This window comes from Peromyscus californicus, unplaced genomic scaffold, assembly GCF_007827085.1.
Source record: "Peromyscus californicus insignis strain IS unplaced genomic scaffold, ASM782708v3 Scaffold_19__1_contigs__length_69161282, whole genome shotgun sequence".
Lineage (NCBI taxonomy): Eukaryota > Metazoa > Chordata > Mammalia > Rodentia > Cricetidae > Peromyscus > Peromyscus californicus.
This window is the reverse complement of record NW_026294491.1, coordinates 24020764-24044555: the sequence shown is the minus strand read 5'-3', so window position 1 is coordinate 24044555 and position 23792 is coordinate 24020764. Positions and strand designations below refer to the sequence as shown.

The 23792-nt window shown below is 46.2% G+C and overlaps 1 protein-coding gene across 1 annotated transcript; it reads right to left on the bottom strand.

Annotated features, from left to right (window-relative positions):
* Positions 1–2180: 2180 nt before the first annotated feature.
* On the bottom strand, positions 2181–22305 carry Ddx21 (DExD-box helicase 21). Its single transcript, XM_052744863.1, has 15 exons — positions 22119–22305; positions 19286–19717; positions 18074–18149; positions 17276–17454; positions 15636–15753; positions 14403–14588; positions 13093–13238; positions 12260–12409; positions 11682–11843; positions 10604–10723; positions 9521–9594; positions 7190–7349; positions 6355–6489; positions 5191–5235; positions 2181–4727 (listed from the first exon to the last, which is right to left on the bottom strand). Exons 1-15 carry the CDS (start codon positions 22203–22205, stop codon positions 4449–4451), a joined length of 2349 nt encoding a protein of 782 aa, XP_052600823.1. The 5' UTR covers positions 22206–22305; the 3' UTR covers positions 2181–4448.
* Positions 22306–23792: the final 1487 nt, after the last annotated feature.

The window sequence follows — 23792 nt, the reverse complement described above, 5'->3', positions numbered from 1 at the left end:
AAATTCAGAAAGAATACTGTTAACAGCTAACTTCGCTAGTTCATTGCTCCGTTGGTAGGTAGGGATCGTTCAACATTAGTGTATTAGGCTATCACAGCGTTAAAAAATTACATTTGGAGGGAACGTGTACCACGATGTGCGGAGGTCAACTTTCAGGAGTCAGTCCTCTCCTTCCACCGTGTGGATCTTAGTGATCAAACACAGGTTCTCAGCCTCAGCCTCAATAGCCTTTACCCACTGAGCCACCTCACATCCCCCCAAGTCCCCTAAAAAATTTATAAAGGCTTTGAGCCAGGCACGGTGGCAATTATCTGTAGGTTTACACAGAGGACAGACCTTGCTTCAAGTTAGCAAATAATAAATTCCTGCTATGTTTCAACTATTTACTTTGGAGATGGCTTGCTACAATGTAGCCCAGGCTAACTTCAAACTCAACATCTTCCTGTTCATCGGCAGCACACCCTGCACCTGAAGTGCCAGGATTTTTGGGTGTGTCACTAGCCAGCTCAGTTGGGGTTCATTTATTAGCATATATATAAAATGGGTTCTCATCCACCACATGGGTGCCGTGGTTCAAACTCAGGTCATCAGGCTTGGTGATAGAATTCTTCAACCAGATTCATCTCACCAGCCCTCAGTAACCTTTGATTGAAAGTCATGAATATAAAAAGCACTTGCTCCATTTTCCTTTCAACCATTAAACACTGGCAAATGCCCATGTATCCTCTCTGATGCTCTCACTCATGCATGGCTCTTCTCATGCCACAACTTCTGAAGTTCCCATCAAATGGAGGGGACGTTTTAACTCTCAAGCACTAGCTGTGTCAAGCACTGAGATGCATACACAAGGGAGCACTCACTGGCTTTTGTCTGAGACCCCTGCTTTTGTGTGAGGCAAGGTCTCACGGAGCCCAGGCTGGCTACATGAGTTGTAAAAACATAAGGTAAATTGTGTTTCTAGTTCTAATTCTGTTAGATTTGGGGTTTTGGTGATTGTATAAGTTTCCTCTCCATCCTTAGGTGAAGTTCCTTAAGCAGGAAGGTAAACAACTCAAAATGGCTTCAGGAAGTCTCTGAAACTGACCAGATTCTTTAGGTCCTTCCCTGGCTGGAGTAAGTAACAAAAGCTGAGAGTCCCTGTCAGACTAAGTGAAGCTGAGCTGCGGAGAAGACTCTAAGAGGGGAAAAGCTGCAAGACGGAGACTAGTCAAGCTGCCAGCAAGAGGTTTACCCCTGAGGGACCTGGGAAGGACACTCTCCAATCTGTTGGGCTGCCTGCAGGCTATGTAGTGTGCTCCAGTGGGCCTTGGTGATACAGCTTTGAATCATGTCTGCTTCTGTTAGTTACCCCCAGTCGAACTCACTCGTTCACGAAGTTGGACTTTGGTGGGATCTGTGCTTTGGTTTGTCGTGGGTTCCCCAACCTTGCCTCCCCAGGAAAAGTTTTGTCATACAATAGTGGTGGATGAATACATAAAATGTAATACTAAAAGTGTAAAATTTAATATGAAACTTCCTAATTTCCATTTCCAATGCCAATTCTAGCTGTATATGTTTATTAAATTGTATAGACCCTGGGTCGGGTTAATTTTGGTGCGTGATGTTTTTGTTTACCAAGTTTTTAAATAATAAATTCACCAAACCACATGTAGTGGCACATAAGCCTTTAATCCCAGCATTTGGGAGGCAGAGGCAGACAGATGTCTGTGAGTTCAAGGCCAACCTGGTCTTCATAGTTTCCAAGATGGCAAGAGCTACATAGTGAGACCCAGTCTTGAAAACAACAAAGTTTATTAAATGAATGTAAAGCTATTTTTTAAGTCTTAAAAACAAACAAGTGGGGAAGGGCGAATATGCCATAGTGGATCTGTATGTACAGAAAGGTAAACATCAACTGTGAGAAACAATCCTCAAAACCTAATGGATGATTTGTTTCAATGAATTCGGATAAAATTGCCCACAGAAATGTTACCATAGGACTGCTTTATTTTTGGAATTTAGCGACTGCTAACCTCTCCCTGATCCCCCCACTTCTGCCTCCCTAGTGTAATAGGCACTGGAGGCCAGCCTCTACCAACTGAGCCACAACCCTAGCCCAAGTTACTAGACTTTTATACCTAGCAGTCACTGTTATAATAAAAATGTCGAGCTATTTTTATTTTAGAAAACAAAACTAACTATAAAGCATTAGTATCTTTATTATGGCATAATGCAGTACTTTATACAGTAACTCATTTGAATGTAAAAACATTTTATGTACAACTGCAGGAGAAATAATACACAGACAGCCTGAACATAAAAATGGGTTATAATTCAAAAGTCCATTGAAACTGGAAAATATTTTCTATGTAGAAAATAGTAAAAAAGATAACATTTCCCAATAAGCCCATTTAAGCCAAATAATAGCTGAATTATACATATAAATATTGATTAGATTCTGGGACACAGAAGAAACCTATCTTCATCTGTTCAGAGAGCTATGTTTTACTTAAGTTGTATAAGTGAGATTCCTATTCATCTTCCCCTCACTGTTTGATTTACAGCAGACATTTTTCTATAGGCTAATCCATAGTCTAAAAAGATTTTAGCCTTCTACTCCTGAAAGCACAGCCAGCATATCCATTCATCAGCTTGATATGTCACAAATTCTTATCCTAATAGTGAAATGTTTCACTAATGCATGCCCAGTGATTGGGCAAAACCAAAACTTATTTTAAGCTGCAGTCAAACAAAGAAAAAAGTTCTAAAGAATTCCAAGCACAGAGGACAAGAACCATTGGGTCAGAGTTCAAGGGAGAAACTGAGTCTGGAGCTAATTTGGTGACCAGAGCCCTTTGGTGCTACGTGTTCCGGTTAAGACCAATACTAACATCAGAGGATGAGCCTGGAGATCTTAGTTGATCTAACAATTGGAGAAAACACGACAATGTGTGTGATTCTGGCTTTCCTTTTGAGCCTGTTCTAAGATTCCCTGTACAGAATCACTAGGAAGGCAAGAAGACCCACCGTTGAGCATCTGTGCTAGGTGGGATAATCCATCCTCCCATCCCCCCACCCCCGAAAGAAAATATAAGAACTCGGGCAGTTATTACTGGGCCAGGTGCTACACTGAGTTCTTCAGTTCCCTCAAAGCAACAACTTCAAATGGCGTAGCTTGGCTTAAAATTCTCTAGGTGGTGTTAACTTCTCAATGGAGAAGCAACCTAATAGAATTAGAACTTATGCTGTGGCTTAAGATCTAAGCCACTGAGAAGATTGTCCCATTGTGACCCCTAAATACTCCAGATGGACCACTAGGAGACACAGTCCCTTGCAGAGACACAGTCCCTTGCAGAGTTATGACCTGTGCAGTGGTCACCATTCACAGCAAGCCTCCTCCTGCCTCCTCACTTGTGACCATGAAGAACATCTTGTGGCTTTTCTGAATCATTCTTCAGCAATACCAACTGAGTTCCCTCTTCCCTTAATTACTTCTTGGTAAATCAATCTTCCAAATGAAGGGCACAAGCACTTCAATACCATCTATCTCGTCTTATTACTGATAAAAAAAAATCCAGAGACTTTAGACATTTGGGACATTGGCTCCTATGAAAATGTATTTCTATATACACTGGAGCATTCACTGAAATGAGAAACTGAAGTCCCCTTCTAATGAGAAACTGAAGAGTATGTGGAGACACTGTGCAGAGATCTACGCTGTCTAACTTCTACCCTCATTGCAGTCAGCTAAGTCTGAACCGCCTTTGAAGAGCAGACACACAGAGACTCTAGCAATTGTTTGTCAGGAGGCCAAGTATCAGGGGCAAGAAAAAAAATCCCCGACTCATGGGGTCCTCCAGAGACTGAGGCATCCCTTAGGGACTTTCTTCTTCTTTTTGTTTTCTAATTTATTTTTTATTTTATGTGTATTGGTGTTTTGCCACGGGTGTAGGGTCCCTTGGAACTGGAGTCCCTGACAGTTGTGAGCAGCCACGTGGGTGCTGGGAATTGAACCCGGGTCCTCTGGAAGAGCAGTGCTCTTAACCACTGAGCCATCTTTCCAGCCCCCTTAGGGACTTTCTTTGAAGAACATGAGTAAGAGACACTTTTAGGGACTAGAGATGGCGTTTAGTTGCAGGGCATGCGCATGCTCAGCATGTGTGAGGGTCTGGGTTCAGACCCCGGTGCACGCACACAAAGATGGATTTGCAAGGTCAACATGGAAGGATACACCGATCCGTGGTTAGCTTCATTTTGTAAAATTAGACACTCACTGTGTTAGAAAATGATAAACTGAATTCCTATCCCTTTTCAAAATGAAGAGAGTTGTCGATGTTAGATCGAACAGTTCAGTAGCCCATCTCTGCCAGGAACGGGGACTGAGCAAACGATCAAAAAGGAAGGAGTTGGCGCTGACAGTGGGGGGCGGGGCACTGGAGTCCAGGGTGAACAGTCCTTCCAGCCTCCACTCACTGACCAAACGCTTTACTAAAACTCCGCTTCTGCCCTTTGTTCGGGGATCTGTTACTTTTGTTACCACCTCCAGGCCGCTGTCCTCTGAAGTTTCTACTTCCTCCTCGCTGTCCCTGTCCCCTGAAGTTCCTGCTTCCACCCCGCTGTCCTCTGAATGCTCCGCGGCTGCCATCGCGCTGACCCCTGCCGCCTCGGTATCCCTCCAGGGGTCCTTCCAGCTCCGGCTGCTCCGTGGCCACAGCGAGCTGCCAGCGTCTTGAGTCATGCCACTTCTCCTGTGGGTAGAAGGTTTGTTTCGTGGCTTAATTCAATTCGGTAAAGCCACAAGGAAAACTTGTTGCCATGTCTCCAAGGAAACAAGTTGGTAAACAGGTGCTTAAAAAGAGCTGCTAGTGCCAAGTATGGGGCCCCAACGCCGTGGGGCGAGGGCGGGGACAGGTCTTGTGGAGGGGCGGCTCTCACTACGGTTGAATTTAACCATCACTCACTGCAGCTGTCTGAGGCACACACTCGGCACAGCAACACTAAGAAACACAGCAACAGCAAGTGCGCGGGAAAGCATGCGGCCCAGAACAGTGGGGCGGCCGCTGAGTCCAACTCCAGGAGCAGCAGGGCATGCCAGCAGCAAGGTCACAATCAAACAGTGCGACTGTTCTCTGTGGCCACACTGTCACTCTGCTTTCAGAATGAATACTCTATGATTTGGGTCTACAAACACTAAAAACGAAAAGAAAATACCTGTATTTCCGTGACTGCTTCAGTACGGACATCAAAACAAACCCCCTAGAAATCAAAGCAGGAAGAGTTAATCTGAGTAACTGCCAAATACAAAGAAATCAGCGGGTACTGATGCCGGACAAGCCTCTGGAACACGGCTAACATGCCCCTGAAGACAGCAGCAGAGGTGGAGAGATGCTCCCAAATGGACCAGGACATGCAGCCGCCTGCGTGGGCGTTCCGGGCTATGACCCTGTGCTAACCCATATTCAGGAGGACACAATGAAAGGCAGAAAATGGCACTGCTGATTTCTAGTTTTCATAACTCAGTTTTCTGTGAGAACATGAGACAAGGTATATGGTTTACTCTGGAGGACCTCTGATAACCAGCTCTCTCCTTATCAGCTGGGGAAGCCACCAACAGTACAGTACCAAACTACTCCTGTAAGGGCACAGTTGGAGCCACACCCGCCCCAGAAATTTACCCAGCCATAGCATAGGCAGGTGCTGAAGGACCCTGACAGTCACGGACTTCTCCATGCACGGGCAACTCCAGGAACATGGGGACATTCAGGTACTTAGAGAGGTTTTGCCCTTGAGTAGGTCACAAGGACTGAAGCCTTCATTGTAAGCAATCAGAGGGAGGGAGAACTTACTGGGGTGAACATCACACCCTAAGAACTCTGCCGTACAGGCAAGGACTCCTCTAACTGTGCCGAGCCTGGGACGCTGCACGGAGTGTCAAAGCTAAGCCTCAAAGCACCGTGGAGGGAAGGCACGGTCAGCAACCAGGGTCAGCCCCCACGGGGAAGAAGGCAGCCGGTGCCTGATATCCCCACAGTAATGGGTGCGAGAGGTGGCGATGTGGTAAGCAGAACAAGTTTACCCTCAGCTTAGGCTCACGGCGTCTCTGACCATGCCATTTCCTACCTTATGAGCATCCTCACCTAACACTGGAGCTCTGGGTTTCCATGTGCATCCGTGAATGTGACCATTGAGGGATCCCATAGTCAAAACTATTTCCCAAGAATACTTCTCGGCCCTTCTTATTCTTATTTTCCCATGAAGGTACAGTGATATTCGCACAACAGTTTGGGTTGGAGACAGCATCATGGGAGAGGACATATCCTGGTTACCATGCTAACCACCAAACTAAGATGAGGCCGCCAAGGCCCCGGCACTTACCAGTTTTCCTTTGAGGAAGACCATCCCCCTCACTTTGGCATCAATGCCCTCGCCCAGCTGCTCCTTAAGTTCTTTCCAAGCGTAACTAATGTTGGGCATTTCAATTGAGCACCGAAGGATCATGGTCACAAAGCCCTTAGGGGAGAAAGAGGCACAGAAGTTAAGTCTTGACAACCAATCGGTATCCTAAACACTTGCTCTGAGGAGGGAAGCATTCCTGGGGCAGCTCCCTGACGACACACCACCCAGCCACAGAGAATGGGCACAAGGAGACTGGGGCAATCTTAGGAAGACTGGTACCCAGTCATGAGTTTTCTAAAGTGCCTGCACTGGGGAGGTCTGGTTGAATCACGGGGAAATCTGTATACTTCTTCTGCCACACGGGTCTACAATTATTTCACTAAAAACAGGAAACGTCAATGCATCAAAGGAATTCTCCATGGCAACAGTCCAGGCAGTGGGTTTTCCTTCAGTTCTAGTTCACTGGAATTCATTGTCTGTCTCTCTGTGAGCTTACGTGCAGAGACAGCAAGCAGGTGCAGAAATCTGCTCTCTCCTTCCACTCTGCGGACCCCGGGGTTGTCAGGCTCGGAGGCAGGCCATTGCCTTGCTAAGTCTCACTGGCCCTTCCACCCCAGAGCAGCCAGTGCTGGTTCTCCTGGGAATCCAGCCCGGGAAGCAGGCGTCTATTCAGCTGCCCCTGAGTTTGTTTAAGTAGGGAAATGGTTAAATCCAACCAGGCCTTCCTACCTCCCAGAGAAGGCGAAGACAACTAGGAAAGTCTAACGACTTTTCAGTTTTGCTGACGCCATTTTATAAAGGACCAAAACTTTACCGCTTGGGAGTTGATCAAGGAGCGCTGGTCGACCGATGTGGCCCCTGAAATGTGGGCCAGCGCGGCTGCCAGGGCCTCTACAGCCCCTTTTTCCTCAATCAGCTTCTCAGCCGACTGCTTGAAGTGGCCAATGGCGGTCGGAGGTACAGAGTCCAAAAGCCTGGGGTGTGAGAATGAGCTTGTTAGAGAATAATGCAGACAAGGACACTACAGTGAGGAAAATAAACGAGCTTTAAGATGGGCACCAGCTCGCCGGGCGGTGGTGGCGCACGCCTTTAATCCCAGCACTCGGGAGGCAGAGCCAGGCGGATCTCTGTGAGTTCAAGGCCAGCCTGGGCTACCAAGTGAGTCCCAGGAAAGGCGCAAAGCTACACAGAGAAACCCTGTCTCAAAAAACAAAAAACAAAAAACAAAAAAAAAAGATGGGCACCAGCACACCTGGGGTGTAGCTAACCTGGCCGGAAGGCAGGGCCTGTCTAATCCCTAGCACCGCACACCCCGGAGGGGCTGCCTAAGCACTTAGGAGGTGGAGACAGGAGGGCCTCAAGTTCAAGGTCATCCTCTAGTGACAGCAGACTGTCTCCATATGGAAGACAATGAGGTTCCACAGCACACTTGCCTTTATTGTGCTCTTTGGGACAGGGTCTTACTTCATCTGCCTGCAACCTGCTATGAAGAGCAGGATGGCCTCACACTCAGCCTTCTGCATCACCATGCCCAGCCCCCGTACAGCAACAGTATAGTGAACTTATGTGTTACTCTTAGAACTGGACAAAACTATAGCCACGTATATTCTGAAATTTTAACAAATGTTCTATATCGGGTTTAAAACACAGAGTTTTTTGAGATGTTATTTGCTGGAGCATAGCCACTGTCTTGGCAGTAACAAAGCGGGATATCTGTATGTTACGCAGAGCGAGCTAGACATCTCTTACATACTACTAGATTGTGCCTCTTCTTCAACCCTGTATTTCCTGAATTAGTTAGTACCCCATGGTGCCCCATCTTGGGGCACTTGAAAGAAAACATGCTGTAAAAACTCAACTTGAAAATGCTGTTTGGGACAAGCTCCCCGGCTCTCACGACCACACCAACAGCCAGCACCTCCACTGCTCATGGACTCCCTGCCTGCTCATTACCCATTCAAACTGTGTGCTTCAGTAAAATCCCGGGTCAGCTGCAAGTTTGCCCGACTACAGCGCCACTCTGACACCCTTCCCTGGATAGCCCTATCACACATGGCTCCAGGTAGACTTCATCTTCTCTCCTGGCCACTGCTCTTCAGGCAAGACCTGGTCAGGTGCAGTGCTCCACCTGGTCAGGTGCAGTGCTCCATTAAGCTGAAGCCTCGAGTCATTACAAAGGGCTCAGGAAGCTGCTTTTAGGCTCCTTTTCCATCTCCATAGTCACTTCACACAGGTCATTCCCTGAGCCCTGAGACATGATGGTACCATTCTGGGGCTGCCAAAAGCCAGCCCTGGCCTGGGCTGCAATAAGACAACTGCTCACTATTCTGACTTAGTGCAAATTGCTGACTTCTGGGGCCCTGTCCCTTTTCTGTATGTTGTGATGAGTATGTTTCACATCTACAGCAGTGACTGTGTTGCACTCTGAGCTCAGTATGCATAAGCAGGGGATATAAGTCACCCCTCAAAGTGTGTGCAAACAGACTTTGGCTCACACAATGTTAACCCTGCTCACCTCCAAATGGTAATACAGAGGCCACAATAAGGAACACTGATCAACTGAAAATCCTTCAGTTTACAGGATAATTCTACACAATCATACCACTATCAATAAAACCTGAGAAACGGCTGCTCAGTCCTTGCATTCTATCACTTTTCATCCTACCACATAGGGAATAAGTGAATGAAGATTTGGACAGCTGTCTGTGATCTCATTTAACCACCACAACATGGGAAACATTCTTTTTTTTGTTTAATTTTTTTTGGGGGGGGGGGGTTTAAGACAGGGTTTCTCTGTGTAGCTTTGAGCCTTTCCTGGAACTCACTTGGTAGCCCAGGCTGGCCTCGAACTCACAGAGATCCGCCTGGCTCTGCCTCCCGAGTGCTGGGGATTAAAGGCGTGCGCCACCACTGCCCGCCGGAAACATCCTTAAAGTATACAATACAAACCCAATTCTAGATAGTGGCCTCCCCTGAGAAACAGCAGGGACGACTAGAAACATGATGTTTATTTAATTATCTATCAAGCTGGCTGCTTTGTGAAAAGCAGCTGGTTATATTAACTCTTTATAAGGAATACGGAAAAGAAACTTTAACGTCCAAGAAGCAGCATGGAAAGAGACCTTGGTGATGTGAAAGAACGTACCTGATGGCATCTTTGCTGGAGGCTTTGATTATTTCTGTTGCAGAAGGAACACCTATCCGTTTAAATTTAATTCCCTACAAGGAAACAAACCACAATTTCATGTACAAAGGTTACTGTTTCTGAGACAGTAACTTATTTCATTTTTTAAAATTTTAAATAGTTTTTCGTTTCATTTTGTTTGTTTGTCTGTTTGTTTTCCCGAAACAAGGTTTCTTTCTCTGTATAGCCCTGGCTGTCCTGGAACTCACTCAGTAGACCAGGTTGGCCTCGAACTCAGAGCTCCTCCTGCCTCTGCCTCTCAAGTGCTGGGATTAAAGGCATTTTGCCACTATCCCCGCCATCTCTTCAGACCAAACAACTCGTTTCTTAAATCTACCAAATAAACCACTTTACTATATGTGCCTATCTGTCTGTTTTCCAAGACCCTAATAGTTCTGAGGTGTTATTTATAGGCTGCCCCCCAAGGTGACACTGTCTGATGTTTTTTCTCATCTTTAGACTGAGGCTATGGTTTGGGGACAGAATTGATTCTGCAGGTGACTGGCCATCCCGCCACCTCTCATCAGCACCTCTCCAGCGCTGCAGGCAATGGACTCTCGCTCATCTCAGACCCACAGCTCTGTTCTGTGCAGCAGGCACTAAGTGAAGCCCACTGAACACAAGGGAGCAGCCAAGGTCTTCCTGGAGAAGGAGGAATCTATAAATATTCTATAAGGAAATTTAGTCTCTCCTTATCCTTTAAAGACAGGGTTCTCAAACTCATGGTGATCCTCCTGCCTCAGTTCCTCAAGTGTTGTAGGTACATGTACCACTCCCAGTTCCCTCTATCCTTCCAATGCTCCTCTATCCTTCTCCACACTCTAACCTCCTCTAGTATTTCTGGTCACATTCATAGTATTGTCTACAAATTGTCTTTCAAATATAAGAAACAGATCATTATCTTCAAATGCAAGTTATTTCACAGCCTTCTACCATGGAATCCCAAAGGAAGCCCAGATCTAAGAGGCTTGCCGCCATGGTCCTGAAGACTGCCCTTGCCTCAGAACTTAGCATGTGTTGAGTGCAAGTCAGCAACGTCCTTACCGCCTTCTGCTCCACTTGAGCTAACTGGTACTCTTCCTTGTGCTGATAGAAGCAGATGCAAACCCCGGTCCTTCCAGCCCGGCCCGTCCGCCCCGAACGATGAATGTAGGACTCCACATCCTGTGGAGACCAAGCGCAGGAGTGAGACAAGGGATTAAGCAGCGTGTGCAGGTCAGTGAATGAAACTATGAGTTTCCAAACCTCTCCAACAGTGCTCCCTCTTCTGTGTGCAAATACTCTAGGGGTATGTGTATTTCCAAGCCTCAACTGGCTGCAGTCTAAGTACTGAAATTTATTTTAATAATACATCTCATTTAACTCTGTACATTGAATTAAAAATTTGCTAACAAGTTAGACTATTTCTATTCACAAAAAAAAAAAAAAAAAAAAAAAAGACATGGGCCCAGCCTAGATGTCCAGCAAATGAATGGATAAGGACAGTGTGTGCAGGCACAATGAATTTTACTACATTATACAGAGGGCAATGAAGAAATCTGTAGGAAGACAGAAATACCTGGAAAGAAGACAAACACTGTTCTTTCTCACATGCAAAGCCTGACTTCTAATCCATCAATCAGTCAACCTACCCACTCACCCAAACTGACTGCAGAATCCAGAAAATCAGAAAGGCCCCACGGGAAAAGCCTTTCCCCGAGAGGAACAGGGAGGCTGCTAGAACACACTACTATGAAGGTGGAGGAGAGTATGAAGGTAGAAGGTAGGAAACAGAAACAGGAAGCAGAGAGATGGGCAGACATGTAAACACATACAAATAAGTCACATCACAGCAAGCCACGATATAAAAACAAGTTAGCAACGGGTTATCACATTCTTTTCTGCAAGTCTTCAAGAGCCAAAGTACATAATAAAAAACTACCAAAGTAAATAAAAAGCCAGGCAAGGTAGCAAACACAGAATGCTGGAATGAAAGGTGTATGTCACCATGTCTAACAATCTACTGGAAACCACAAAAGTCAATAAAGTAACTCTTAGTACCCCCAAAGAAACGAAAGTCAATAAAGTAACTCTTAGTACCCCCCAAAGAAACGAAAGCAATAATGTCTTGTTTAAAACGTACCTTTGGTGGACAGCTCTGAACAACCAGGTCAACCTCAGGGATGTCTAACCCACGTGCAGCAACATTGGTTGCAACCAAAACGCCAAAACTGCCATTTCGGAAACCTTTCAGGGTGATCTCCCTTTGCTTCTGTGGAATGTCGCCGTGTAACGACTGGGCATCCTGCCAACAAAATAAACTGACCTAAGACTACAAACCCAACACGCCACCCCGCAAGAGGCCCAGGGCTCAGTCTGGGGATACTCCTTCTGGAAACATCACAAAGTGAAACACATGCCTTCTGATTTCTGCTTCTTGCGTGGGAAAATCTTCAATTGTCTGCAGCCCTCAGCCTGACATCAACTGTTCCTAACCATACTTTCCAAGGTCGAGAGCACCACCCAAGAGTGGCTATAACTGCAAGTGTAGCTTTACATGTGACCCAGCAACCTGGGAGGCAGGATTGGTAGGTTACATAACCCATGACCAGCAAAGAAGCTTCCCCTGATCTATCAAAACCTGGAATCAGCCAGTGACGGCAGACAGGCCCCGGGTGGAGATGGACTGATGAGCCAGCCTTTCCGGGCAGAAGGACCAACCTGCTTTATGCATGTATTCTGGGACAGTTCCTGGGCTTCCCTCTTGGTTTCACAGAAGATGATGGTACGCCCTTGGTGACCACTGTACACTCGGATCACGTCCCCAATAACCGCTGCCCTCTCACTCCAGTGACACTTGATGGCCAGGTGCTTTGAAGAGAAGAAACAACACTTAGTGACGCCTGCCTGGGACCTCACAGCTCCCTTCTCAACTCCCAAGTCTAATGTCATGTACAGGAAGTAAACGAAGGCCTTACAGGGCTGTCTCCTGCCACCACTGCTTACAGGGAAAGCAAGAAGCTGAAGAAACCAAAGTAAAGAGCATTGTGGTCTGTCCCCAGGCCTCTCGCCTTTCTCCAAAGAGCTTCTGGCTTCTTTACATTCTAATGTAATCTCCAGGAAACCAAATAATGACAAGAAAGGCCTGTGTGCACTGTGCTATGGCCCTTCAACCACTTCAGTACAGTCTGTACAGGCCTGCCCTTAGGTGAAATGAATTCATCTAGGTACCGGAGCCTAAGATGAAACGGATTCAACATGATGAGTCAGATTGCTCTGCTGCCCTCTAGCGGATAAATTCTAAATGTAACCACTTTGCTTATCAAATTCAAACACAGGGTTTCAAGTGACTCTGAAATCAGGCTGCTAGATGGCGAAAATCCAGAAAGCAGATTCTATACATAGAAGAGGAAGATGTATTTTACTTGGCTCTTCATAAGGATTTAGTATTTATCTGGAAAAAGAGCTTGTACTTGCTAGTCTTAAAATTATCAGACAGGAAACAAAGGATTGACAATTGAATACTAATTCCGGCAACTAAATGAATCATTTACCTCCACAGTTATGGCAGCTTTCTGAGTCTTTTTACCAATCAGGTCCACCTGTTCGTATGTAGATTTCATGTATTTCTTAGCAACATTAAACACCCAGTGAGGGCAGGTTGCAGAGAAAAGCAATGTTTGGGGGTTGTCTTCAGAATCTTGGGGGAAAAAGAAGTCAGTGTGAATAATCCAAACAAGCCTGCATACACAGTACTCCACCTCACCTGGCACCTCCAGGGCGCACCACCATTACCACCGACCACTGGCAGCCAGCCATGCATCAGAGACACAAAAATAAAGATGTCTTCGGAGACTCCCCACACACAAAAACCAAAACCATCTGTCATCGTAAAGGATCCCTAGATGATCAAAGTATGTGAAATAATCTATGTTGTCTTCTAGCCTTTGCCCTCTCTCACTCACACAGGAAATCTGTCCCATGAAGGAGGCCCATCAACTGAACAAAGAATCCTGGAAGTCCAGGTACCAACCAGCACGGATCTCTAATTAAGCAGCCTGTGACAAAACCCACAGCAGCTTAGTATTTTAAGAATTCAGAATTCAGGCTGGGATGCAATCCAGTGGCAAAGCCTTCAGCTCATTCCTCAGCAGCCCCAAAAGCAAAGCCAATGCACCTGGTCATCCGACTTAAGAGCACTATGCTGCTGTTCTCAGAAGCCTCACTGGGCACAAGCTAGTAGACCCAGGTCAGTGCACTTTACAACTGGATCAGTAGCTCTGCATAAGGAGATCTGTGCTACAGAACCAAGTCCAGACACCGCAGAACCCAGCTGCTTACAGCCACTGTAAACCGAACCCTCTATAGGAAGAAAGGTGAAAAGTGGTGGGTGGAAGAATGACCCGTGCCCAGTCACCTGACAAGGTTTGAACAGCTAACAGTGGATTGACAGCCAGCACATACACACCAGGAATACACTGAAAGCTGTTGGAACAGTGTAGCAAGCTGGCAGAAAAGGAAAATTTTCATTTACTCTCCCAAGTTTTCACCAACTATAGAACAAATCTGGCTTTAAAGATTCCAAGTCTCAGCCAAGTGCTGGCGTACGCCTTTAATCCCAGCACTCAGGAGACAGAGGCAGGTGGATTTCTGTGAGTTCGAGGCCAGTCTGTTCTACAGAGCAAGTTCAAGGACAGCCAGGGCTGTTACACAGAGAAGCCCTGGCTCAAAAAACAAAATTAAACAAAAAAAATAAAAATTCTATGTTTCCTTGAGTAAGTGCCCTTATTTATCTCCTGGAAGACAATTTCACCACGACTCTTCCTAAGGTCCTTTCCATCAGTTCCTTCCATTTGGGGCTTACCTTTCTTGTATGCCACACATAAAATTTCTTCCACTTGATCAGCAAAACCCATATCCAACATCTGGTCAACTTCATCCAGAACAACATGTTTAAGTTTGGTGAGATCTAGCTTTCCATTCTGCAGGTGGTCTTTAATACGACCTGGGGTTCCAACCAGGATATCAATCCCAGTCCGCATTCGTTCAACTGTAAAAAATTGCAGCAAAAAGAGTTGCTTTGTTTGAAAATTCCTTTTATCGGCATGGAGTATCCATTTAAACACATTTTCCCTCTAACTCTTACTAGACGGCTATAAAGTAACATGCTGTAATAATGATGTTAACAATAGTGAAGGACCTCCACTTCAGTAGGAGAGTACGTGAGAAGTGAGGGCCAGCATACTAACTAATGGGAAAATGATCCACTGGAAATAGTAGCGCAAGAAATGACTTCCTGTTTGGCTGGCAGAAAATGTCAAGATTTCACAGACCACAAGTGACAGTCTTAGAGAAACAGAAACTTTGGGGAGGGGCGGGGGGCTGAGACAGGGTATTAATATGTAGTTAAGAATGCTCTTGGACTCAGCCCTCTTTCCAGCCTTCATCTCCCAAGAGTGTCACTCCCTGTGTGAGGCTCTGAACTAGGGACTTCCTGCAGGGTAACTGGGGGAAGAGGGTGAGACAGCCCAGAAGGGCAAACACTCTAACGAGGTAGAGAACCACCAGGACGTGGTGCAGTACGGAGGGAGACAGGAAGGAGGCCCAGGGACTGCACGGGGCACCTTAGGGTATCTAACACAACCCACGAAGACAGAAAAAGTAAGCGACTTGGACACTGAATGATGACGGGATCAGTCAAGGTTCAATCAAGTCCAGGTCTTCCAAAGCCAATGATGGAAACCATCCTCATTGTGTGCCAATGCTTGATCAAGGTCCTGACTAGACAGCAGCAGGTTAGGAAGAAGGGACTGCAACCTTAGCTGATGCCTGGGGAAGAAGTCCGCTGGCAGCAGGAAAGACACATGTAAAAGAGGCAAAACAGGCACACTGGGTTCTGTCCTGTCGCAGTCTTTAGATAAGTACTAAGCACCCTAAGATTCACCTTGAATCACCCAGGAGGACCCTGCTCTTGGCCATCTTTAAACAATAGGCAAGACAGAAACCCCCAAAATGAGATAAAGACAGACTTCAAGCTGAGGGGCCTCCAGAAGAACAAAGGCTGCACACCCCCTCCCCGGCTTTCGAACTGACTTACTCTGACCACCGTAGGGAGTTCCACCATAAAAACAAGCCACTGACAGCTTCTTTGTGATGTCACTGAAGTCTTTGCTCACTTGATTTGCTAGTTCTCTTGTAGGTGCAAGAACTAGTACCTGAAAGAGAGAAAACACAGAATTCCAAAGTACTGTGCAGTAATTATTTCTCAGCCACTCCAGAATTCACCATGATCAACTCATCCTACTCATCTTTTCTTAAAACGTTCATTTATTTTTACTTTCTGTGCACCACGTGCATACACTGTCCAAGGAGGCCAGAAGAGGGCATTTGTTCCCCTGGAACTGGCTGTGAGCCACCATGTGGAAGCTGGGAACTGAACTTGGGTCCTCTAGAAGAGCAGCCAGTACTTTTAACTGCTAAACCACCTCTCCAGCTCCCCATCCTATTCATCTTGATATATACTCAAAACATCTATCATGTGCTTTGCAATAAATATCACAAGCTACATGGACAGGACCACTACAACAGTCCCCAGGCAAGAGTCTAATCAAGCCGATTAGATGTGGGTGTCAAAATGGATGCTGCTCCAGAGAACTGGTTTGAGGAAAATAATCAACATTAGCTGATATTCCAGTTTTCCCGGGGTCTTATGCACTATAAAGTACTTTCTACTCATGAGTCTGATTTAATTCTCAACAACCTTTGAGGCAGATACTGAAGAGTAAATGAATAAAGTCTAAAGGCTAGATGGACCCAGACCCAGACCGGTATGTCAAAATTAAGTGAAACTGGCGGAAACCCAGAGGTATCGACAACAGGGTGCGGAGAAGATTCAAGGGCCAGATCCTAATACCTAACATGAGTTAAGGGAGCAACAAGAAAACCAAGCACACGCTGCCCAGCGGCTTCTGCAAGTTTCTGGTCCACAATGTCAAGGGGCTGGAAGTGCTGCTGGTGTGCAGCAAATCTTACTGTGCTGAGACTGCTCACAGCGTTTCCTCCAAGAACCACAACATCCACCGCAGGAAGAGCAGCACAGGTACCGGTCAGAGCCACCAATCCCAACGCCAGGCTATGCAGTGAAGAGGATGAGTAGATGGCTTGCCTGTGTGTTTTATTTGTACTTAAATAAAACCACAAAACCTGCCTTCTTGATAAAAGCCAGATGGAGGCCAACCTAGACTTAAACTACAAGCGGCAGGGCCCAACACTTGTGGATGGGTTATTCTAACACTCACTCAATTCATTCTGGATAATAGCAAAAACAACGACCCAGAAGCCAGCTGTGCTATTACACGCCTTTATAACCCCAGCAATCAAGAGGCAGAGGCAGGTGGATCTCCGTGAGCTAGAGATCAGCCAAGTCTACACAGAGACTGTGTCTCAAATAAAAGAATAAATAAATAGCCACAGTCAAGTCTGTAAGCCCCAAGCACATCCCACATTTTAAAGGGAATATGAATATTCACAAGTGTGGATGATCACAACACAGGACAGATTACAGTACGGAACATAGAGTGGTCTGCCAACAACCCGAAAGAATCACCCCAGCCTACGTTCAGAGAAATTCAGTGAGCGCAAGGACCTTGGAGGAACCAATACTAAGCAGCATATGCAAACCAGGCCCATGTGCTTCTGGGAGCTGACCGGGGCCTGGGATGGGCTTACGACAGTTACCTGAGGGGCCCGGCCTCTCTTCCTGTCTTGAAGCCCGCTCTGAAGCTTCTCAATCAAAGGGATGGCAAAGGAGAATGTCTTCCCGGTTCCCGTCCGTGCCTGGGCAATCAAGTCTTTCCCACTGAACACATGGTGGAATGTCTTGGCTTGGATAGGAAATAGGAAATTCACCCCACGAGCTGCAAACAAATCAATCATGTTACTTGCCATTGTTTTTTTTTTTTTTTTCCCAGTGGTCGGGACAGAACCCTGAGGTTCTGTTAAAATACCAACTCCAACTGATGAAACACATCCATATTTCTGGTCCTGCAGAAAGAATTAGGGAATTCTACCTTTTCACCAGCATCTAGAGTCAGGTTCAAATACATTCTGAGTAGTCTAGAACCCACTGTACTATAAAAAGTATTAATAATCTTTTAATTATAATTTTAATAATGTGATTAAATTACTTATATCAAATCTCACCCACAAGCTATCTGAACCTTAAGGACTGAGGCTCTCCATTCTACACCATGCTGTGCCAGTGAAACACCTCAAACTTGTCAGGAACAGACCAAAGGACCCAGGCCATCCTGGTGACATTAACCTCAGGTGGAAGAGGACAGACAGAAATCACACAAAGTGTCAGTCATGGCATTTCTGGATGTTGACTAAATTTTAATAACTGAATCAAAACAGTACAGTCCTATCTGTGACACACAAGTCTACTTCACTGTAGCAGAGATGCCCACAGTAAGAACTGGTCCCCAATCCCCGTAATGAAGAGTGAATTCAAATTCCGACACCAGGCAATCTCACCTTTGAGAAGCTTGACAGTCTCCTCAGATATGGGAAAATTAGAGAAAGCGCCTTCTTTCTGTTCCACAGGTATTTCCTGCCAAAGAAAAAGACCACAGAAATCAGTAGTTCACATACAAGTGAATGCAAGAAGCCTTCCCTGAAGAGAGCCTGTTCTCAGACAGCTCTGGGGCAGAGGCTGCCAAAGCCAGATGCAGGACTTTGATCAGCAGAACCCACACCACAAGCTGTGCCAACTCCACACACATGCCATGGTACTTGCTCCAGCCCTCCACAAAAACGGAATGTTTTTTTTAAAAACAAAAAAGCTCTTCTAAACACATCAGTTTAAACCACTCAAAGGGGCTGGTGAGATGGCTCAGTTGGGAAAAGCCCTCGCTGTCCAAGCCTGACATAACAACTGAGTTCAGTCCTCGGGCCCTGGGGTGGAGAAAGAAAGAATTCCTCAAAGTTTCCCCTCACCTCCAGACACACACTTGTTTTCTATGTGCTATACAGAGTTCAAGGCCAGGCTGAGAATAAATACAGCAAGACCCTGTCTCAGCCTGCCTTGATGCCTACTAAAGATGGAGGCCAGGCATGTGCCTTTATCCCTAGCATTTGAGAGGAATTCTAGGCTATTCAGGAATACACAATGAGACCACATCATTTAGAAAAAAAATAAGCTAGGTGGCGGTGGCACAGGCCTTTAATCCCAGCACTCAGGAAGCAAAGGAAGGCAGATTTCTTTGAGTTCAAGACCAGCCTGGTCTACAGAGTGAGTTCCAGGACAGCCAGTTCTATGAAGAGAAACCCTGTGTCAGGGGAGGGGGGAATTAACTCTCTGATGCAAAGTGCCACCCTACAGCTTGTTATGTACCCCAACGAGGTGCTGACATATCAAATTTCCTTCTACTATTAAAATAACATGTATGCTCACGGTCCTGGGCTCAACCTCTACTACCCAAACAATTGTAAAATGTTTACAATTGTGTGTAGCGATTGCCTGTTCTCCTGAAGCAATGGAACAGTCTGCCTGCTCTAGTACAACTTCACTGGTGATAGAGTAGTGGGTAAGGTGCTTACCCAAGCCTGCCAAGCCAAGTTCAATCCCCAGGACCCACCCGGTGGAGGGAGAGAATGAGCTCCTGCAAGTGTTGTGTACGTACACACCCACACACACACCCACCTAAACACACGTAATAAAAACAAACAAAGGGACGCTCAGCTCACCTTCTCTGTCTCACTGCTACTCTCTTCCCCCGTGGCTTCACTGGAGTTCGACTCTGAATGAGAGAATCCATTCTTGAGCCTGGGGCTTTTCTCTCCAATGTCTCCATTTGCTTCCTTCCCTTTCTTCATCTTCTTGGGCTTAGGAACATCCGCATCCTCCTCAGAAGGCTCCTCGAGGCTTACTTCTTTGGTTTTAGCAGAGGGCACTTTCTTCTCAAGGGGCTCCTTTTTCTTCTTGGAGGTTTTGCTTTTAGAAGCAGTCTCATCTTGAGGTGCCTCCTCTTGCTTTTTGGCCTTCTTGGACTTCGGGGGATCCACATCTTCTTCAGAGGGCCCTTTCTTTTTAACTGCTTTAGCTTTGGGGGAAACGGTTTCTTCTGTTCCTTCTGTTGCTTCTTTGGTCTTAGATTTTGGCTTCTCTTTTCTAGTTTTCTAAAAATTAATAAAGACACAGCACTGAACAAACCCACTATACTTGTATAAATTCCATCAATTCTGGATTATTTCAGGACTACTTATAGTTATGAAGAACAGCCTTAGGCATTTCAACATTGTATAAAAGTTAAAAAATCTGCCCCGAAATTATACACGTACAGGTAACACATGGACTGAGCAGGCTGTATTTAGGAATGTGTGTGTGTGTGAAAACAATTTGAAGGAGTGTTAACAATTCAAAAGGAGACCATGAATTTCAAAGCGAGCAAGATGGGGCTTATATGGAAGGAGTCAGAAGGAGGAAAGGGAAAGAGGGGCAAATTATGTAATTATATTATAATCTTTAAGAGACAGGGTCTTACTAGATAGAACTGGCTACTCCTGGAACCCACTCTGTAAACGAGACTGGCCTTGAACTCACAGAGATCTGCCTGTGGCTGCTGGGATTAAAGGTGAGCAACCACTAGGCCTGGCTTAATGTAATTGTAAAACCCACACAGTATCCATTTTAATACCATTTCTTAGTTCAATGGAGATACATATATATAATAGTCATATTAGCATGAGGGAATAAAAGAACTCACAGTAACTCTTCAGCTCATACTGGCCAATCACTACAAAACTGAATTTTCCCAAGAGATTTTAAGGGATCCCCAAGGCTCTCTCTAATCTACATACTACAAAAAGTGACCAGGAGCTGGGGAAATGGTTCGGGGATAAAATGCTTACAGTGTAAGCATGAGGACTTGAACTGGGAACTCCAGTGCCCTTGTAAAAAGATGGGTGTAGAGGCATGTGCCTGTCACCCCAGCTGGTGGGGCTGGAGTGGGGAGCTAGTCGGCCTAAGTGAACCAGGGGGGTCCAGATTCATAGAGAAACTTTGTTCCCCAAAGTAAAGTGGGAAGTGATAAAGACACCCACCCAGGGTTGACCTCTAGCTTCCACACACACAGGGCTAAGTAGACCCATACACACAGGTACACACGATAACAGTGACCAAGCACTGTCCAAAGTAACTATAAGAGAGATAAAGTTTTGTTATATCCTCAGACAAATCTTAAAAGTGGGTTTCTTTTCTCTCTCTGCTAAATTCCTATACAGTAAAAACACTCATGAAACTTATACTTCGAAGGACAAAATGAATTCACATAAAGACACTATATGAAACAAAAAATACTATGAAAATAATCCAACTTATCATTCTCATATGTAAAAAACACGGACTTTATTTAAATGTACACGTATCATACTACTGAAAACTTGTACCAATTAGGAGCCCCCTACTAGACTCTAGTAGAGCTCCAGACAATCAAGAAACGTGGAACTAAATTCTGACTCCCTGAACTGCGGGCCTGCCCTCTCTGAAACCACGGGCTAAGGCAGTGGTTCTCAACCTTCCTAATGCTGCACGATCCTTTAATACAGTTCCTCATGCTGTGCTGACCTAAACCATAAAATTATTTCCATCGCTACTTCATTACTGTAATTTTGTCACTGTTATGAATCGTATCTGATGCGCCACCCCAGTGGGGCCGCGACCCATATGTTGAAAACCGCTGGGCTAAAGCTAGAGCTACATACAGTTCAATGGTTCAGCACCTGCCAACACGTGAACAGTCCAAGGTTTGGTCCTTGATACCACAAAAACCATCTTAAAAAATAATGGATTATGGATAATCTCCCCATCTCTTAAACACCTGTCTGTTACAGATGTGAAAAACAGCCAGGAAGTCGAGTTTGGAACATAAACGAGTAGTCAGGTCCCTCCCTCTTGACTTCAGCATCCCACAGCTGAACACGCGGATGCAAACCCAAGACGCTGGGCTACCTGCGGTTTCCACCTTATCCGAATATATTACTGTTTCTTTTAAAGTCTCCTACCTAAAAGCTCCCCGAGACAGCAAAAACGTCAACTCAGTCGTACAACACAGGAGTTCTGGGACAACTTTCGTTCCGTCCTACTTTGATCATTAGGGACAGTCACGTTACATCTTCTCATCCAAGGAATAGGAGCGAGGGTGATTTAACAGTGCTCACACAGATCCCCTCTGTAAGAGGGTGTTCACTTAGCCCAACTCCAATTCCACGCAGATCTGAGCGACAAATACTAGAAAGACCTGCATTACCTCGTTTTCTCAATTTTTTTTAAGAAGGGTAACCATGTGTGTGTGTGTCACTGCAGAAGCCGCCCATGTGCCCTAGTTTCAGGCCTCGCTGACTGCGACTCCAGTCCACACTGACGCGATCTGCGATCCCCTCCCGCACTCGCGAGCCTGGCCAGTAACGCGTGGCCCGGGACGCGCCAGCCGGCTCAGCGTGTCAGAGCGGCCCGCGGGGCGGACGGCCACGCGCTCCCGGTCCGGCCCGGCCCGGCCCGGCCCGGGGCCCCAGGTCTCACCTTCTCGCTTGTCTTCGACAACGTCTCCATGATGTCCTCGGCCGCGTCTGATCCCAACCTGGACTCACTGCGGAGTTTTCCCGGCATTATTCAGCACGAGCTGCTCGGGCCTACCGGCTTCCTGCACCGCGTGCAAAGGAGAGAGAGAGAAAGCACACCGGCTCTCAGCCCGCCCTCGCTCGTCACTTCCGGAACGGGCGCATCCGGCGGAAGCAGCGAACACCCGGAAGGCTCCGGTTCGCACGGCCGTGGCTGTAGGCTCGGTGAATGCGGCGTGGAGGCTCTCTTGGTATTCTCGTTTAACTATGGCCCGATTCCCACCGGCCCTGTGAGATAAACACGTCTAGCCAGCTAGAACCGGATAACGACCTTGAGCCTAACCCTGCTGCCTCCGTTTACCAAGTCTGGGATTACCGGCAGGCAACATTTTTTTCCGCTAACAAGTCTTGCCTTGTGTATCCTTCATCCCGTATGGAAAATTGATGGAGGTGACAGCTAAACCCAGGTGCCTTGGTGAGCACCAGAATTCAGGGACCAGCGAGACAGCTCAGTTCTAGTGGCCTGAATTTGCGATCCCTGGAATCCAGAACCGACTGCAGTTGTTCTTTTTCACACGCGCGCGCCGTGGCGCCCGGGACACCCATATACACGCCGCACAGTATGAACAATTTTAAAGAACCAGAATTGGCAGGGTGTAGGGGTGCACGCCGCTCAGGAGCAAGAGCCGGGCAGATCTCTAAACTTGGGTCCAGCCTGGTGCAAATACTTCAAGACCAGCTAGACATAGGGTGAGATCCTGCCTCAACAGCTCTTTTCCCATTACACCCCCCACCAAAAAAAATTCAGAAAAGTATGGTCCTTTATTCATGTATTCACTGAACAAACGTCCTGAGCATTCTTCCTGTCAAATGTGAGAAACGGCTAGGATTCACAGACGGTGCTCGAGCCTTCCCTGCCCTCACGGATTATAGACTGTCAGAAGAGATGGACGGACGTTAATGAGTTTGAAGGCCTTTAACAGGGCTTTCAGGCTAGGAATGGGTTCCCAGTGGTGCCTACGTTGGACAATTCACTACTTCCATCGGGTAAGGGAAAGTGGCCAGTTGAGTGATCTGTGACGATGTAAGTTTTTGAGTCAGGCTCTTGGTACATCCCTGACTGGCCTTGAACTCAGAGAACTACATCTGCCTATGCTGGCATTAAAAACTTGTACCACCACACCGGTGGTAAGTTTTTAAGCTTCTTCTGAAAAACTAGTGATTCAAATAATTGGAAGACAGTTTATCATAGTAGTTTGAGAACTGAGAGTGGAAAGTGGATTCTCTTCCACCTTTGTGTGGGTTCCAGATACCGATCGCAATTTTTCATGAGGTAGCAGTCACCTTTACCAGCTAAACCATCTCACGGGTCCTAAGAAAATGTTTTTAAATGGGTCCACTATAATATTATGCTTTGGGGAAACAGCAGAGTGTAGCAGAAGAAATTCTAGATTCAAATCTTGAGCTTAGCTGCTTTGGACTTTGGGTCTGAGGTAAACCTTAGAAGGCTGGAAATGGAAGATGTTCCAGAAATAATTTATTTGTCTCTGTCTTACTTTCCTAAAATGGGAATAAGTTATTAACATTACTGACACTACCACATTGCCATGAAAATGGGTGTATGTGAAGGTGCTTA